This window comes from Podarcis cretensis (genome assembly GCF_951804945.1).
Source record: "Podarcis cretensis genome assembly, chromosome: 2".
Taxonomy (NCBI): domain Eukaryota; kingdom Metazoa; phylum Chordata; class Lepidosauria; order Squamata; family Lacertidae; genus Podarcis; species Podarcis cretensis.
Genome location: NC_137171.1, coordinates 123,516,343 through 123,534,842, shown reverse-complemented (window position 1 = coordinate 123,534,842; position 18,500 = coordinate 123,516,343). Strand labels below are relative to the sequence as shown.

The 18,500-nt window shown below is 42.7% G+C and overlaps 1 protein-coding gene across 1 annotated transcript in view; it reads right to left on the bottom strand.

The window, feature by feature from the left end:
- Window positions 1-7,684, bottom strand: part of LOC307210980 (vomeronasal type-2 receptor 26-like) — a gene marked incomplete at both ends in the record, with an annotated part of 47,216 nt that extends 39,532 nt beyond the window's left edge. Inside the window, 6 exons of the mRNA XM_079967178.1 lie at window positions 1,780-1,839; window positions 3,381-3,591; window positions 4,604-4,708; window positions 6,116-6,300; window positions 6,602-6,840; window positions 7,672-7,684. Of these exons, the coding sequence (XP_079823304.1) occupies window positions 1,780-1,839; window positions 3,381-3,591; window positions 4,604-4,708; window positions 6,116-6,300; window positions 6,602-6,840; window positions 7,672-7,684 (813 nt within the window). The remainder of the gene's footprint in view (window positions 1-1,779; window positions 1,840-3,380; window positions 3,592-4,603; window positions 4,709-6,115; window positions 6,301-6,601; window positions 6,841-7,671) is intronic.
- Window positions 7,685-18,500: the final 10,816 nt, after the last annotated feature.

Below are 18,500 nucleotides of genomic sequence, written 5' to 3'. Positions count from 1 at the left end.
TACAATATACTACCCCTGACCTTAGTTAACTGTCTGAGATATTTTCTTCTACAAGCAATGTTGTGGCTTCAATTACGCAATCCACTGGCAAGCTGACTGCACACTGCACACACCCCAACGTTACAAAAACATTTTCATCATTCATTATTTATGGGAAAGGAAGAGTAAAAAGGTTTTGAAAAATACATTGAATTTTGCATAGCTCGCTGTTGTCATCTGTTGTCACATTTGTAAAATGCACTTTACAACACGTTTGAAATGTTTTACTTGCAGCTATTTAGCTGAGTCCTTAGAGAATCACATGACATATTTATTTTTTGTTGTTAGGTGCTCCTTTGTATTCAGATCAGGCCTCAGTACAATAATGTGGCACAGATTGGCATAATACGCTACAAGAATTTACTGAAATGGCGCAGTTGACAAATAGCCTGAGAGGCAACTCAAAACAAAAATTTATGCAAAAGTGGGATAGATATAAGATATATCTTCAAAAATACAGTAAGGGGTCACTATCTATGCTAGCATTCAATTGACGTTGGAGAGAGACTGAGTTGAGAAATAAGACCAAGGGTACATATTGATACAGGAATGTATTAGATAAAATGCAAAGAAATATACAATAATAAGAGTACATTCATTTGTAAAAAAAGAAAAAGAAAAAAGGAATATACAACAGGATAGACAGGAAGTCCAATGTATGGGTACATATATGATTTTGGAATAGGTTTTTGTCCTTGTTTTTGCTTCTTCTTTTAGTATATAAACTTTGTATACATGTTGAAAATTATAGTACAATAAGCCTTGCAATGTAATATGATTATGTTTACCGATGAAACATAAGAACTTTAATAAATAAAAAAAAAAAAAATTCAAAAATAAATAAATAAATTGTTTTTATTTGCAGCTGTGTAGCTGAGCCCTTAGAGAATCATAGGGCATCTTTAATTTGAGTTGTTAGGTGCTCCTTTGTATTCAGGTCAGGCCTCAGCACAATAATGTAGCACTTAGGGAGGAAGATACAACCGAGAAGCCCAGCACTGGACGCTAAAATAGAGAAGACCTGCACGGCTACCATGTATTTCCCCTTGGTGCTCAGGTAGGTGGGCACAAAGCACACCCAAACACTGCAGAAGACCAGCATGCTGAAGGTGATCAGCTTGGCCTCATTGAAGACCCCAGGCAGCTTCCTGGCTAGGAAAGCCACCATAAAACAGATGGCAGCCAGGATGCCCATGTAGCCCAGGGCACTGTAAAACATAGCAACAGACCCTTCATTACATTGCACAATGATCTGTCCAGCCTGGGAGTGCATGTCAGACTCTGGGAATGGAGAAGAGATCCCTAGCCAGATGGTGCAGATAACCACTTGGACACTGGAACAGGAAATGACAATGGAGTTCATCAGACTCTTCCCCAGCCATCTCCTCACTCTGTTTCCTGGCTTAGTAGCAAGAAAGGCCAGCACCACAGCGATGGTTTTTGCCAACACAGAAGAAACTGCAGTGGAGAAGATGATGCTGAGAGCTGTTTGCCGGAGAAGGCAAGTCGCTCTCTTTGGCTCCCCAATGAACAGGAAGGAAGACAAAAAGGAAAGCAGGAGAGAAATGAGAAGGATGTAAGAGAGGTCCCTGTTGTTGGCTTTGACGATGGGTGTTTCCTTGTATTTAATGAAGATTCCCAAGGCAAAGCCTGTTGTTAAAGACAGGAATAGGGAAAGGAAAGCTAAAATGATTCCCAAGTAGTCTTCATAAGCCAGGAAGGGGATAATCTTGTGGATACATTGATCTCGGTCTTTATTTGGATGTTGATCTTCTGGACATTTGATGCAATGATCTGCATCTAAGGAGGAGGAGAAAAGAGGTCCAAACATCATTCATATGAATAACCATCTGTGTTCTACAATACGAGGAAGAATAATGCTGATGCAAGGGTGATCAGGGAAGGAGGCATTGTAGGGAGGGAGAGGCAAAAGTTTGTTTATTTCCTTTTTCAATGTGTACCATAGCACCCTGACTTTCTTTCAAGGAGAGAGAGGGTTTCCTTGCTTTTTCTCACCCAAACAACCTTGGGATATAGGTATAGCTGAGAAACTCTCACCTCCACGGACATGGGCCTGGTGTCGACATTGTACAGCTTTCACCAAATACCAACGACATGACTCTTTACCTTGAGCTTTTACAGTTCATATTTTGTCTTCTGGGGCCCATATCATTTGGGTGTGTTTTTTTCTTTTATTCTTCTGGTCTATTTGCAATTATTTACTGTTATATATTTATCCAACATCTCCAGCAACATTTCAGTTAGCTGGATTGGAGAAAATTTGTTAGAAGGATAATTGTTCACTATTAAGTTTGTACATATGTCTTTAAATAGGTAGCACAAACATTTTTGTATTTCTTCCATGTAATAATTTTAATATGATTTATTTTATTTTGTATTGTGCTTTCGCTAAGTGAACATTTACTGTTTTTTTAAATATATATATATTTTAAAAAAACAACTCATTTTCTTTTTGGTGTGGTTTTGGTTCTTTTCTCACTGAGGGCACCGTTTAATATCCCTAAATAAATGCATTGTCGGCAGTGCACCCAAAGTTCTCCACTTCGCTCTCCACTTTTTGGCCAGAGATTCCTATTCCTATTCTCCTTCTAACTTGGAGTCACCCACCTTCACAAGTAGAGATTGTCCCTTCTGCACATGGAGCACAAGAATAGCAGCAAATCGGCTTTCCTTCTTGAACCACTTTGGTGTATCCAGGTAGACAGATTTTGGTACACCTGGAGAAAGGCACAGTCTAGCCATAAAGAGAAAAAGGAACATCAAGGAGAAATTGTTAGGAATTTTTGTGTCTATAGAGGTTATTCATAGAGTTTGGAAACAAACCAACTGGATCTCTGGTTCCACTGGCTCCGAACCCTTTGCTCACAAGAGCGCTTCTGTTGCAGAACAACATGGCAGGGAAATCTCTTTGGTGTGTTTCCTTCAACATTCATATCCCAGATAAGTATATTTAAGGCAAAAGATACAGTAACAATCTCTGAACAGCAGCAACAACAATTAAACAGGCAATAAAACATACCAGCTACTGAAGATGCTAGCTTAAAAAAAATGATTCTAGATTCAGGTAGGTAGCTGTGTTGGTCTGACGCAGTTGAAATAAATAAAAAAATCCAAAAAATGTCCAGTAGCACCTTAGAAACCAACTAAGTTTGTTCTGGGTATAAGCTGAAGTGTGCATGCACACGAAAACTTATACCCAGAGCAAACTTAATTGGTCTCTAAGGTGCTACTGGATAATTTTTTAATTTTATTATTTTTTAAAAAATGCTTCCTGATTTGTTTTTGTTTTTTGCCCAGTCATGGAATCAAGGGTCCCTTACCTGGTTAAACCGTTTTGGCCACACAATGGCTTCTGGGCTAATGGTGAAGTTGATATCAGCAGATGCCTTTCTCTGTATATTCCCTATTTTCACTCTGACACGAGACTTATTGGGAAACATCACCCAGTTCTCAATATCAAACTCGGCTGGCAGCTTCCCATTTTCATCCAAGTGCAGTCCATTGATTGAGCCATTTGAAAACTGGATTTCTCTTAAGAAAGGGTGAAGCTGCAGTGACAGGGAAACATCAGATAAACTGCCTGTATTCTGTACAGTGTTTTATACTATATTCAGTTCTTTTGTATCATTTTTAAAAACTGTTTTGTAAGCTGGCCTGGCAGCTTTTGAAAAATGGCAGTATATAAATGCTGAGATAAAAATGAAAAGAGAGCCCATCTCAACCAAGTGTAGAATTCTATGGCCAGGAGACCTTGTGCCTGTGCAGTCTGTTTTCTAGGTGCTACTAACTGTTGATGGGCATCTTCAAGACTCAGCAGGGACAGAGGAAGAGGTGAGAAGGGTCCAACTTCAGCTGAGAAGGCTGGATCTCTCTGTGGGCAGCAAGGAGGAACCACCAGAAAGTGTGGGGTTCTTCTGACAAAACTTTGACCTCAGCCAGAAGCCTCACAAAACTGGATTTGCTTCAGTAACGGACAGACATTTTGTCTCACTACTCAATTGGATTCCAGTTGGTTTTGGGGTTTTTAAAGTGTATACAAAATGTGGAGTTTGGGGGGGGGGTGTCATACAGTTGGAATGCTGCATATAAGAGGCAGTCAATGTTAGGGACAATACGTACACAACTTGTTTAAGGGTAGAATTCACTGGGGTGTGTGGTGTGTTAGGGAAGGTAGTTTGTCCACCTTTGATCCTCAGCTCTCCCTCGTGGCTCCTAGAAGGTGCCAGCATGTGACAGCAGCCACACTCTGGGAAATGGCTTTGACTAAACCAGGTGAGGGGGGCTGATGGGTTTCAAGCTCTTGGTGAGTTAGGGACCTCCTTTGTATACAAAAAACCAGGCTCTGGAGGATTGAGCGGGTGAGACCAAGAGTGGCTCCTATGGTCAAGAAGGTGGTTACTGCATGTGCTATAGAGGGAAATGAAAGCTGGATGGGGTTTTTGCAACCTGAGAAACTAGCCAGGGCCGTCTTAAGTATATCTGGTGCCGTGGTGCAAAGATCCCTCTGGCGCCCCCCATCACTCTGTATCCCAGAGTTGCTGACCTTTCTACGGCGCTGCCAGTAGCTTTGTGGGGCTGGAGGAAGGGGGCAGCGGCTGGAGGGGGCTCCTCCGGCGGGGAGGAGATGGAGGTTTCGGGCGCGGCGCTGCTTCAGCGAGACAGGTGAGGGGAGAGAGCTGATGCCGGGAGGCCCAAACAACTTCCACCTCTTCCCTGACGCCCTGGTGCCCCGCACCACTTTCCTCTATGGGCAAGACGCCCCTGAAGCCAGCCCTTCTAGGAGAAGGGAAGCTTGGATGCAGCCTTGCAGCCATACACATTTGTGAGAAAGGTTTCAGGAGTAAACCCTGAGGAACAACCCATAACTGCTGCCCTGTAAGGCATCTTCAGGAGAAGGAAAGGCTAAGGAGTAAACCCTACACAAATCTGGAGTCCCAAAGCAGGTTAAGGGGCATCTTGTGTTCCTCCTTCCGCCAACTCCTGCATCCACCCTAGTGCCCAACATATTGTTTTCCTTTCCTTTGGACCATAACAATGAGAGTGAGGGGAGGGTATTCTTGTGCTCTAGGTCGCCCAGGACCTCCAAACACACTGTCCACGCTTGCATAGTAGATGTCAACCAGTAACTCCTACTGATAAAGGGTGTAAGTAAGCAGAAACAATGCTTTCCATTCATTTGGCTTTTGTTTTCTATGTATGTTGAGATGGGGAACTTGTGCAGTTGGAATTTATTATTGTAGTTATTAGTAGTATTTCATTTCATTTCATTTCATTTCATTTCATTTCATTTCATTGTACCTTGCCCATCAGACTGGGTTGCTGCAACTTCCACTATACAAAAACAGAACAGAACATCACACATTTTGTAAAAAACAAAACAAAAACCTGGCTGGGACAATGAATTTCGGTGTGAAAAAATGGGGAAAGAATTACCTGCCATGGCTGCAGCCTTTGATGTTCCAACCTGTCTCTTCCACCTCCCATCACCATCCACTTTGATTTAGATGAATAGGCAGCATTTAAGGCATGTGCAACAACTTGGACATTGAAGTAAGTGTTGTAGCTATCTTGAGACAGGGCTGTCTCCATCTCTTCTTTGGGCAGAATCTCCAGTTTCTCCTCCTCTGTGCATCTGGTCTCGCCTTTTGCAGCCAACACATGCTTTGAATATGAACAATGAAATGCTGTGTTCCAAAATTGTTGGAGAGCAGATGAGTATGGACTATTGTAGCCACAGCTGGTCCTTCTTTGAGCCTTCAATACAAAGGACAAAGAACCATGGATGTACTGGAACAGAGCAGGAGGAGAAGACATATATGTATTGGTGTCCTGAAAAGCTGCCGCAATCCAGATTTTTGCCCCAATTTCTTTCCCAAATGTCCCTTGTAGTGTCATGATTGGAATCCATCCCATTCGATTTATTTCGTGGTAAACAATGACACTGACTTGTGTCCAGGTAATGAATGGTTCAATTAGACCAAGCATTTGATGACCATTCTTTTCTGGAAATCTTTTTGATAATGCAATGCAAATTCCTTTCTTGATCATTAAAGACCTCAAGGCACTTGTGAACCTTTCTCCATTGTCATTGTCTGGAGCAATGAGGCCAATCCACATCCATCCAAAATGCAGGAGCAACTCAACAATCCCATGGTACTGAGTTTCTTCTTTGGGGACGATCCGGTAGACAAAAGGGAACTGAACTTCTTCAAGTGCCTGAGCAATAAAGCCATAACTGATCTAGGGGGGAATAGAAGAGTTTGGTGTTTTACTTTGCTTTCAGAGGAAAAGACCAGATACTAACCTGGGATGATCAATATCTAACAAACTGTGTACTGGCTGAAGCTGAGAGTTTTATTCTGAAGCATTGGGAGTGCATGAGGTGGGAGGGGGGCTTGGTTTTATTAAATCAATCAATCAATCAATCAATCAAGCTTTGAAGAAAAACCCATGGAGCCATGGCTCAGGATTTTCTTGCTCCTGTTATATTGCTGAACTTCTCCACTATCCCTCCATTCCTGTGCCCCACCCCTGCCAATACCTGAGGGATTTTGTAGGAGCCTGACAAGACTGAAATCTCTTTTGAGATGTCAGAATTTGATCCTTCAAGAACAGCCAGGAATTTGCTCTGTTTTCCACAGTGATGGTTGGGAATATTGCCTTCCCTGCCTGCAACCAGGTCTAGCATGGCCTCAGATGTCCTCCGGGCATCAAAATAGTTCTCATAGAGGTTGTAGCCCAGGGTGATGTTGGGTAAGAGCCTAGGATCCTGGTTGATCTCTTGAATGGTGAACAAGAAGGACAAGGCATACCAGTAGGAAACAGGGGTGAACCTGCAATTCAATAATAATAATTAACTGTCAAACTGCTGTTCAGCATTTAATAAAACTAAACACTATTTGAACCCCAAATAATGGTCTGTATGCTTGTGTGAGACATATCCTTGTTGCAAATGTGAAAACCCATTTGCCGCTTAAGAATTAAAATGGGCGAATTCACACTTCATTGCAGAATAGAAGCACACAGCCTTCAAATAACTAAACGCAACACCCACCCACCAAAAGGCTGTGATTGCTGCAGTAGTCTTGGCTGCTTCAAAGGGAGTGGGGAAATACCCCTTTCCTGAAACAGAGAACTCTTGTCTGTGGAATAGGGGATATAAGCCTGCAATCCCCACCCTGCTTATCTACTGCATCCGTAGCGTTTTCTTTTCAGCAGGCATGGACTGTGCTGTCAACAAAAGTCACTTTTAGCCACACCAATGATGGACAGGGCAGCTCTTTTCTCAAGCAAGCCACCAAGATGCACTTCTTGTTCCCTTTCTCTGAGACTGTCTTGGGTCCATGAGATTAGGGGGCAGACACAGCAGTGAGGAAGGATCCTTAGGAATATGGGTCCATGCCCGGAGCCAAATTGAGTCCCAAGATACATTGTACTTGACTGCATACATTACTTTGTATCGGGGGATTCGGGGGGGGGGGTTCGTGTCATTCCAGTGGGGCGGGGGGGGGGGGAGTTCTTTTAGATTTGATAATGTTTTAAGAGCATGTATATAGTAGCTGTGTAACCAGAGGATTCCTGCAGCAGAACTTCAACATCATTACTCTTTACCATTCCTGGCCATTTCTGGGTTGACAATGAAGAAAATTCCTTTCCCATACAGTTCAATTTACATGTTTTTTTTATTGCCTCAGGTAATAATCCCTGCATTTCAGGGGGTTGGACCAGATGACTTTGGGGTCCCTTCTAACTCTACAATCCTATGTCTCTATGATTCTAAGAAGACAACAATTTACACTATATGCATAAACTTAGAAGCTACTGGTGTATCATGAGCCACACACTATAAACTAACTAAGTCAAGTAGATTAATCCTTGTCTCAGGCTGTATCAGAGTCTGCAGTCCATCAGGATGTTGTAGTCAAACTGGAAGCTTGACTCAGTCTGAAGGCTGAAAGGCTAATGGATTCAGAAGACTATAAATTAGCCAACACACACACACACACACACACACACACAGAGAGAGAGAGAGAGAGAGAGAGAGAGAGAGAGAGAGAGAGAGTGTTTTCTCCTTCAGTGAGAAAAAACTGGGGGGACGGACCCTTTCATAATGAGTCATGACAGATGTCTATATCCTTGACCTGTTTTCAGGAGGTCCACCTCAGCTGGCCTTCGAACCCTGAACAGAAATCAGAGGATAGGCAAGAGACAGGCCCAAGCACGATTAATGCAATTAACACCCATATTTAAATGACACTAACACGACTAACATTGCTTTCAGCTATAAAGCAGAGACCCACAGAAGGAGAGTTGCCTTGTCATTCATTTTTTTATCCCTGAGGAAACTGCTCTCTTCTCAATCTCATTATACTTTGACACCAATTATGCCAACATCTTCCAGGAGTAAGCTCCAGAAGGCGGAAGGGGAAAAGAATGACAAAGAATCTAATTTTCACCCAAATATCAGGAGAAAATATTTGTAACTGTCACCCAAGTTCTTACACCTATCAACACTGTCTGAGTACCTGAGGGAACTCGATCCATTTTCTTTCCACCTATATTCCTATTAAACTTGGGGGTACGTTTGCCAAAAATGGTCACCTTTGATTTTTCGTAATTAATTCTGAGTTGCTCTGATTGGCAAAATTTGTATAGTTTGTTCAAGTTTGTTACAATACTATTAATATGGAGGTTGAATAGGGGTGATTCTAGCAGACAACCTTGTCTGACTCCTTTATTAGTCCTGATTTCCTTTGTCAGGAACGAATGGCATGGAGACGCAGAAAGATGACCTCCACCTGCAAGTACTTGTTGTTGTTGTTGTTTAGTCGTTTAGTCGTGTCCGACTCTTCATGACCCCATGGACCAGAGAACGCCAGGCACTCCTGTCCTCCACTGCCTCCCGCAGTTTGGTCAGACTCATGCTGGTAACCTCGAAAACACTATCCAACCATCTCGTCCTCTGTCGCCCCCTTCTCCTTGTGCCCTCCATCTTTCCCAACATCAGGGTCTTCTCCAGGGAGTCTTCTCTTCTCATGAGGTGGCCAAAGTACTGGAGCCTCAGCTTCACAATCTGTCCTTCCAGGGAGCACTCAGGGCTGATTTCCTTCAGAATGGAGAGGTTTGATCTTCTTGCAGTCCATGGGACTCTCAAGAGTCTCCTCCAGCACCATAATTCAAAAGCATCAATTCTTCGGCGATCAGCCTTCTTTATGGTCCAGCTCTCACTTCCATACATCACTACTGGGAAAACCATGGCTTTAACTATACGAACCTTTGTTGGCAAGGTGATGTCTCTACTTCTCAAGATGCTGTCTAGGCCTGTCATTGCCCTTCTCCCAAGAAGCAGGCGTCTTTTAATTTCATGGCTGCTGTCACCATCTGCAGTGATCATGGAGCCCAAGAAAGTAAAATCTCTCACTGCCTCCATTTCTTCCCCTTCTATTTGCCAGGAGGTGATGGGACCAGTGGCCATGATCTTCGTTTTTTTGATGTTGAGCTTCAGACCATATTTTGCACTCTCCTCTTTCACCCTCAATAAAAGGTTCTTTAATTCCTCCTCACTTTCTGCCATCAAGGTTGCGTCATCTGCATATCTGAGGTTGTTGATATTTCTTCCGGCAATCTTAATTCCGGCTAGGGATTCATCCAGCCCAGCCTTTTGCATGATGAATTCTGCATATAAGTTAAATAAGCAGGGAGACAAAATGCAGCCTTGTCTGCAAGTACTTACTTACCCCTCAAGTCTGGTTAGCGGGGTGTCGGAAAATACATATGGAAGTTGCCTATGATAATTTCTTGGGGATATGATTCCGCTGATGAGGAAGTCTCCAGGCCGGTAACAATTGTGTGCTTTATTTTCATCCTTGATCAGATTCAAGGGGCATTTTGCCTCAGGGTTTTCACAGACTCAAAAGGGCATCAGGAGAAGCAGCAGAAGCAGCAGCAGCAGCAGGTCTCTCATTTCGGCTCTGCCTCCTAGACCTCCCCTGTGAGTGGCTCCTTTTTCCTCTAGAGCTAGCCAATCAGCAAAAAGAGAAAAGAAGTTCTTGCATCACCCAATCTGCTGTGGTTTCACCAATACGGTTCTTCTTCAGAACCATTAAACTACATGCATATCTATCTTGACTCAATCACACTCTTATTCTGGGCACTAATCTTCCCACTCCCACCAGTAAGGTAAAGGTAAAGGTAAAGGTACCCCTGCCCGTACGGGCCAGTCTTGACAGACTCTGGGGTTGTGCGCCCATCTCACTTAAGAGGCCAGGGGCCAGCGCTGTCCGGAGACACTTCCGGGTCACGTGGCCAGCGTGACAAAGCTGCATCTGGCGAGCCAGAGCCGCACACGGAAACGCCGTTTACCTTCCCGCTGGTAAGCGGTCCCTATTTATCTACTTGCACCCGGAGGTGCTTTTGAACTGCTAGGTTGGCAGGCGCTGGGACCAAGCAGCGGGAGCGCACCCCGCCGCAGGGATTCGAACCGCCGACCTTTCGATCGGCAAGTCCTAGGCGCTGAGGCTTTAACCCACAGCGCCACCTGCGTCCCACTCCCACCAGTACAGTGCAATAAATAACCTTGTGCTACCCTTGCTTCTGATGTTTGTGGAATCCCTAGAAATATCTCTCAAGCTTTGGCAAGAATAAGGATAAATTACCATGATTTTGATAATTATAAAGGGGGAAGTTCACTCCTGCAACATCTTGGAGTCCTTGTGTGACGCAAGGGGCTGGGGCAGCGCTGGGAGGTGTGGGGGGGACATGTTTGTGAGAAATCAGAGTTGTAGCTCCCAAGTTTAACAAGTCAGTTGGAGTGGGGTGAGTTTGGGCTTAATTTAGTGTGGGAATGTTCAGGGTGGAAGAAGAGGACCTATTGTTTATTAATATCCATCCTTACCTGCGCTAGCAAGTTCCTTTAGTTAGCAGAGTTTACATTCCCATTCTCAGGCATAGCAGAAATCTGGTTGCAGGCTCGTTAGAACCCCTTGTTGTTGTTGTTTAGTCGTTTAGTCATGTCCAACTCTTTGTGACCCAATGGACCAGAGCACGCCAGGCACTCCTGTCTTCCACTGCCTCTTGCAGTTTGGTCAAACTCATGCTGGTAGCTTCGAGAACACTGTCCAGCCATCTCCCCTTCTGTCATCCCCTTCTCCTTGTGCCCTCAGTCTTTCCCAGCATCAGGGTCTTTTCCAGGGAGTCTTCTCTTCTCATGAGGTGGCCAAAGTACTGGAGCCTCAGCTTCAGGATCTGTCCTTCCAGTGAGCACTCAGGGCTGATTTCCTGCAGAATGGATAGGTTTGATCTTCTTGCAGTCCATGGGACTCTCAAGAGTCTCCTTCAGCACCATAATTCAAAAGCATCAATTCTTCAGCGATCAGCCTTCTTTGTGGTCCAGCTCTCACTTCCATACATCACTACTGGGAAAACCATAGCTTTAACTATACAGACCTTTGTTGGCAAGGTCTGTTTTTAAAGATGCTGTCTAGGTTTGTCATTGCTTTTCTCCTCAGTAGAACCCCTTACTATTATGCAATTCAATCTCCCTCAGATTGAATTGTATGTTCCTGGTACGATCCCTTTTCAAATCCCTCCTAAAAAGGCTGAGAGAATGGCTGCTTCTTGAAAACACTGACGAGCTGGATCTAGAAGGTTTTAACAATGTATTTGGGTGGCATGCATATTTGTGGTATGATAAGCACATAAAGCGTTTAAAAACCATATTGTCAGAAAAGCACTATTTAACGTCTGGATAAGATATAAGGACTTACTCGAAAATAAAACCCCAAGGTGGTTGTCACCAATGGAAGCGAAGGCTCTGAAAAAGCTCAATATGGAGGCCAAATGGCCGAAATATTGGGAAATTTTGGAACAAGAGGGAGATAGATTAAAACTACAGAGTTTTGAAAAACTAAAAAATAGAGTGCGAGATTGGCTCCATTACTATCAAATAATGGAGGCATATAATCTGGACAAAAAAATTGGCTTCCAGGTGGAAAAATCAAAATTGGAAATAGAACTGTTAGATCCCAAAAGTAAGAATTTGTCAAGAATGTATAACTTGCTGTTGAAATGGAACACTCAGGATGAAACGGTGAAATCAGCTATGATTAAATGGGCACAAGATGTTGGACATAATATTATGATGGCTGACTGGGAACAGTTATGGACCACAGGTATGAAGTTTATGGCATGCAATGCCTTAAGAGAGAATATAATGAAAATGATATACAGGTGGTACATGACACCAGTCAAGCTCGCAAAAATCTATCATTTGCCCGATAATAAATGTTGGAAATGTAAAGAGACTGAAGGTACATTCTTTCACCTTTGGTGGACATGCCCAAGGATTAAGACATTCTGGGAGATGATTTATAATGAAATGAAAAAGGTATTTAAATATACCTTTCTGAAGAAACCAGAGGCCTTTCTCCTGGGCATGGTCGGCCAATTGGTGCCAAAGAAGGATAGAACTTTCTTTATGTATGCTACAACAGCAGCAAGAATACTTATTGTAAAGTACTGGAAGACACAAGATTTACCCACCCGGGAAGAATGGCAGATGAAGGTGATGGACTACATGGAACTGGTGGAAATGACTGGCAGAATCCGAGACCAGGGAGAAGAGTCGGTGGAAGAAGATTGGAAGAAATTTAAAGCTTATTTACAGAAACATTGTAAAATTAAGGAATGTTAGAAGGAGGCTGGAATGAAGTTATGTGGCTTTAGCAGAAATATTATAAAGGACTAAGTAAAAATAGACTGTTAATAGATGAAAGGAGGAAAGGTAAAGCTACATTATATTAAGATAAATTATAGGATAAAAATTGGGAAAGATGGAAAGGATTTGCTGAAATAGCAAACCAACTAGAATACAAAAAAGGGAGGTGCGAGGAGGTCAAGAAAACAAGCAAATGAAAGATAAGTTATGGGAAGGTTCGTTGTGTTTTTTTTTAAATTGTTTCTATTTCTCGGTTTTTCTGTTTTTTTATAATTATTATTTTTCTTTTTTCTATTCTTTTTTTCCCTATATTGTGATGTGTTGTTTAGTTTTTGTTTAACTTGGTGTTCTCTCTTTTTCCTTTTGTAACCTTTAAAACCTAAATAAATATTATTTTAAAAACAAAAAAACAAAACAAATCCCTCCTAAAAAAATAAAGACACCACAGTCTTATTCATAAGCAATAAAAAGAAAGTTTACTCACGATCAGGCAGAGCACAGTGTGCTCCCTGAAGGCAGGCGTAATGTTACAAGCATATACAAACTGTTTTACCCCATATGTAGGTTGACCTAGTGACTGCAGTTAGCAGTCTCGGAGGTTCGCAGGACAAAAGGAAGATCGAAAAGAGAGTGAGTGGCGGCATTCCTTGGCCTTTTACCAGGTCTGGAAAGGTCATGCCCACCCACTAGTCACATGCGCAAGGAACGATGCTCCAGGCCAGGAGGAACAGGAAGTTGTGACTGGCTGGACCAAACATTCCCTTGCATGTCCACTCTAGCAAAACAAGGAATGTTGTATTTGACTGCTCCCAGTGGGTTTCTTTATTTTATCCTGGGAAGTTCCGATATTTTTATGTGAAGTTCTGTCCTGCATTGAAGTGTCCACTCCATTCCTGACTTCCACGAGGGACCAATTTTCATATGCAAAATCCGTCAACCTTCCCATAAGTCCCTTATAAAATATTGGTTTGTCTTCCTTGAGTGCATGTACACCTACAACCAAAATTTAATTTTCTTGGATATTAACTTCCATCTCAACATATCTACTTTGTTCATCAGAGAATATCCATTTGGGGCAGAACTGGGAATGTGTATATAAAGAACATCTCCATTTAGCCCCCTCAGTCCTGCAAAGATAAATTCCTCACCTAATCTTTTTAAATCGAATATCTGATACCCTTTTTCCTAATGTGTGTTTCTTGTAAACAAATTTGATCCAATTTCAGTGTGTGTCCCCCCCCCCCAAAAAAGCGAAATACAGTGGTACCCCAGGTTACATACGCTTCAGGTTACAGACTCCGCTAACCCAGAAATAGTGCTTCAGGTTAAGAACTTTGCTTCAGGATGAGAACAGAAATCCTGCTCCGGCAGCGCAGCGGCAGCAGGAGGCCCCATTAGCTGAAATGGTGTTTCAGGTTAAGAACAGTTTCAGGTTAAGTACAGACCTCCGGAACGAATTAAATACTTAACTTGAGGTACAACTGTATCTCTTTTCTCTTTTGAGGAGAATTTGCATCATTTATATTCCATGTTAAGTATTGGTAATCCAGGACTTCCGGGTTGGCGCCTCCAGTAATGGCAGAGCTCCTCCGATCGGGAGGAACTTGCTCCATGGAAAGCAGGGTCTGACTGCCATGGCGAAGGCAGAGACCCACTGAAATCACAGGCGGGAGAAGCTTGGGAACTTGGGATTCGGCTGGCACCTTTTGCACCTCCCCTACTCGCGGGGAAACCCTGTTTTGGGGATCCGGAGCGACGTGGGGTGAGTGGCGTGGTGCTTTGAATTGACTGCTTCTTTCATGGAGTGAAGCCGCATTGCTGTTGTCGGAGAGCGCTGACTTTTTCCTGTGGACAATTGGACTTTAAACAACTACCTGTGAGTAGAATGGAAAATTGGATTTTCAAATACCTTAATTTGGCATCGAAACGGGAAGGTTTTAAACAGGAAGTCCACCTTCCTTTTTTGTAAATAGATTGAAGCAAAAACACCACAAGCTAAAGTCTTGGAAAGCCTTTGGTAAAGGATTAAATTTCCATTGGTTAAAGTTACAAAAAACCCCTTGGAAGCAGGAGAAGAGGGGGGAAATTCTGGACCTAGCGAGCCTGCAGGAGAGAGTAAAAAATCAAATTACCACTGCTCTGAACCTGGAAAAGGGCTGTCAGAAAAAGTGATGTTTTGGGAGAGTTCATTGACTATGAACAGAACGTATTTGACAGCTAGCTAAATAAGAGAAAGATACTGTTTCCATTGTCCTCTTCTGCATTTAAAAAGGAGGAAAAGTACCTGAAAATTGAAACTATCTTTATTGCCTGAGTTGTGCTTGAAAGGACTGATACAAGTGGAGACTGTATCCCTCTAGAGGGAGCTTTTAAAACTGTTACAGGAGTGTAACTGGGAAAGCTCCAGCTGCAAGATAAAGAATTGCGAGAACTAGAGATGGACCTTGGACTTTTTAAAAATGTTGACAGGAGAAGCCATAGTAACTGCATTATGCAAGATAAGCTATTTGCTGGAACAGCTTCATAAAAAGACGGATGACATGACTATTAAAATTGACAACTTGGGACAAAAAGCGATTAATTTGGGACAAAAAGTGAGCACCAAAACAGAAAGTATTCAGGATTTGGTTCAGGAATCTACTTTGGCAGGACAAAGTGTGGAGGAGAAGGAGAAAGCTGTTGTTGCCAAACCTAAAGTAATACAAGCGGGATCCTCAGCCTCACAGAAGCAAACTGATGACTATAAGTTGAGGCCTTTTACGATTGAATTTAGGAAAAGTCAGATTTTGGGGGTTGGAGCCCGGCTTGGATTGGAGAAGGAAAGTTGGAAAGATCCCTCTATGCAGGGATTAATGGACTTTTGGGATATGGACTTGGGTCAGGAGGAGATTGAAGCTCTGCGGGCCTTTGGACTTGGAAGAATCTTGAAACATGTTCTGAAATACTGTTTGGATCCTAATTTTAGCCATGGAAATTTGGCTGACATGTCGAGAAGGAATAAAAGCATTGTTAGGTTGGAGTTTCCCCGAGATCTGTTCTCTAGCATTAAAGAACATGAAGAAGATCTGCAGAAGGGACATGGAAAAGAGTTAAGAGCCTCGGACATAAGATCTCCAGGTTGATGGACTATATGGAATTGACGGAAAGGACTGGCAGAATCCGAGACCAAGGAGAAGAGATGGTGGAACAAGATTGGGAAAGTTAAAGTTTATTTATAGAAATACTGTAAAATTAATGAATGATAGAAAAACGTTGGAATGAAATTTTATGGCCTTAGTGGAAATGTTATAAGGAGTTAAGCATATATAAGTATTCTAGTTTCAATGGAAAATAAGGTTAAAAATATGTTAAGATATCTATAGTATGACAGAAAACAGAGAAAGATGGAAAGGATTTGCTGAAATAATTAATAGAAGTGGAATACAAAAAGGGAGGCGAGAGGAGGTCGATGAAACAAGGGAATGAAAATAGAGCTTGGAAAAGGAGTGATGTATGCTTTTAAATTGTTTTTGTTTTGTTCAGTTTGGGGTTAGGGTTAGGGACAGGATTTTGTTTAGTTTAATGTGCTTAGTTTAATGTGTTAAGGTTGTGTTGTGTATTGTTTATATTATGTATTGTATTGTTTTCTTTTTGTTTTCTTTTGTTTTCTTTTGCTCTTTTCTCTTTTTTGTAAACTTTAAAAGTAATAAATATTATTTGAAAAAAAAGTATTGGTAATCCATAGCTGAGCAGAATTTTTTGTCTCACCTGTACCTGCACCCCCCCCCCCATTTGTGATTTGCCAGTGAAATCTGTTCATCCAGAAATGGAGGTGTAATTGAGGAGGTCAGGTATGGGAGAGAAGTTGGGGGAAATCCTTCTCAGCTTGAGATCTCAGGTACCTCCTGTTCGTCAGAACAGATAATATTGCTTCTTGATGGTTCCAGGAAAGCAGGGCTGTGGAACCACTGGCCAAGGTGTTCCTGAAAGCCTCTCTATCTGTTCCGGCGTAGGCCACATACCCCTCCCTAGCCATGCCCCTTACTGGTCCTGCTTTGTGACATTCCTGTTTTTTTTTGCATGACTGATGTGCTGCCTTGAACTCTTATATTGCTCCTTGCTTGTCTGGATAGAGAATAGAGAGGGGTGTGCATATGTATGTAGGAACTAGGCTGCAGCAGAAAAGATCAAAGGGGGTTTTTCATTGTGCTTTCCACTTTTGCCTCTAGCAATATCCGCCATTGGCATATGCCCCCCCCCATAAGGTTGCCCAGAAGGGACTGTGGCCTGGTTTCATGAGCTCAAAGTAGCTACTCCATGTTGTGTGTGTGTGTGTCTGTGTGTTCACTTACATCCTAAAGGAATATCTTGGTCTTGGCACTTATGAAGGTACTTGGTTAGTTAAAGGCCAAGCTGACCTTTTCCCCACACTGACCCATGTCAAAACCAGGGAGCTACTTCTGTGAATTCTCATAAACATGTTTTCCTTCACCTCTGCACCTGTGCATCAAGCCACATAGAAAATCTATGGTGTTGCCAAGGTGACGTTTCCTCTCGTATAATTATCCTTACTCTAACCAAAGCTCTAGGGATTGAGCCAAAGATTACCTGTGAGAAAAACCAGCCCAATATCAGAATCAAAGGCAAGGTAAGATAATTCATGGTGTGTAAAATAGCCCCTATGCTGCTGAGAATCTGTCTTGTCCATTTCCCAGTGCCACAAATGATCATGTTTGAGCACCTTAGGTCTAGACTTTGGGTTTTGATATTTCTTTTCAGATGCATTGGGATGAGAAGTTTTCTTTGTTTCTGAATTTTGTCCCATGATATCCTAAGTAGTTTTGCTAGTAAGAAAAATAAAGTACATGCTCTGTATCACAAACAAAAAGCAAGCAGTGCTCCTCACTGCAAGTCTCACCCCTTGTTAGGACTGTGCTTGTCTTTAGGAATCCTCAAATGGGCTATTTTTGGGTGTCAACACAAACATTTTGGGGGGATCCATGAAGAAGGGGAGCTGGGTCATTCGAATTGTCAGATCACCCACATCCACAGAGGGAAGCACCACATCTAAGGAATGTCCACAGCGATGACACAGGCCAGATTTATTCAGGGAAAGCCCCATGGAGTCCTTGCTTTCCACAAAGTCTGAGCAGTCCCTTGTAAGATCGTGTCGGCATGCATGTTAAAATTCCCTTGGACCTCCAGGTGAGGTGTTTCCAGGAGAACATCTGGCAGAACCTGAAGCAGCTGAAGTAGGGAGTTCTTGGTGCAGCAGGGAGGCTGGTACACCAACAGGAATCCTGCACTGCCCCTTTTGCCAGAGTTCCAGAACATGCACTCAGAAAACTGTGTCCTCCTAATAGGTCGCTTCGTGAAAACTAAAGACTTCCTAAAAAATCACTGCAACCCCACTCCCCGCCAACATGACCTGAGTTGCTGTGCGTAAGAGAAACCTGGCATACAAGCAGTGGTAAGAACAGGCCAAGCTGCTGTGTCCAACCAAATCTGGGTTACTCATGTCAGGTCAATTCCCCCATCCATGATCAAGTCATAGATGGCACTGTTTTTATTGGTCATTGACATGGCAGTTAAAAGTTAATTTATTAATTTAAGTTACCACTAGTTGTGTTCTAAGACCAATTCACTGAAGCCCTAAGCAGCAGGAACACAGAACATAAAGCAGTTACACCTTCAGGATTGGACCATGGCACAGATGTCCAGGGAGCCCTGTTCGGGTTGCCATTGT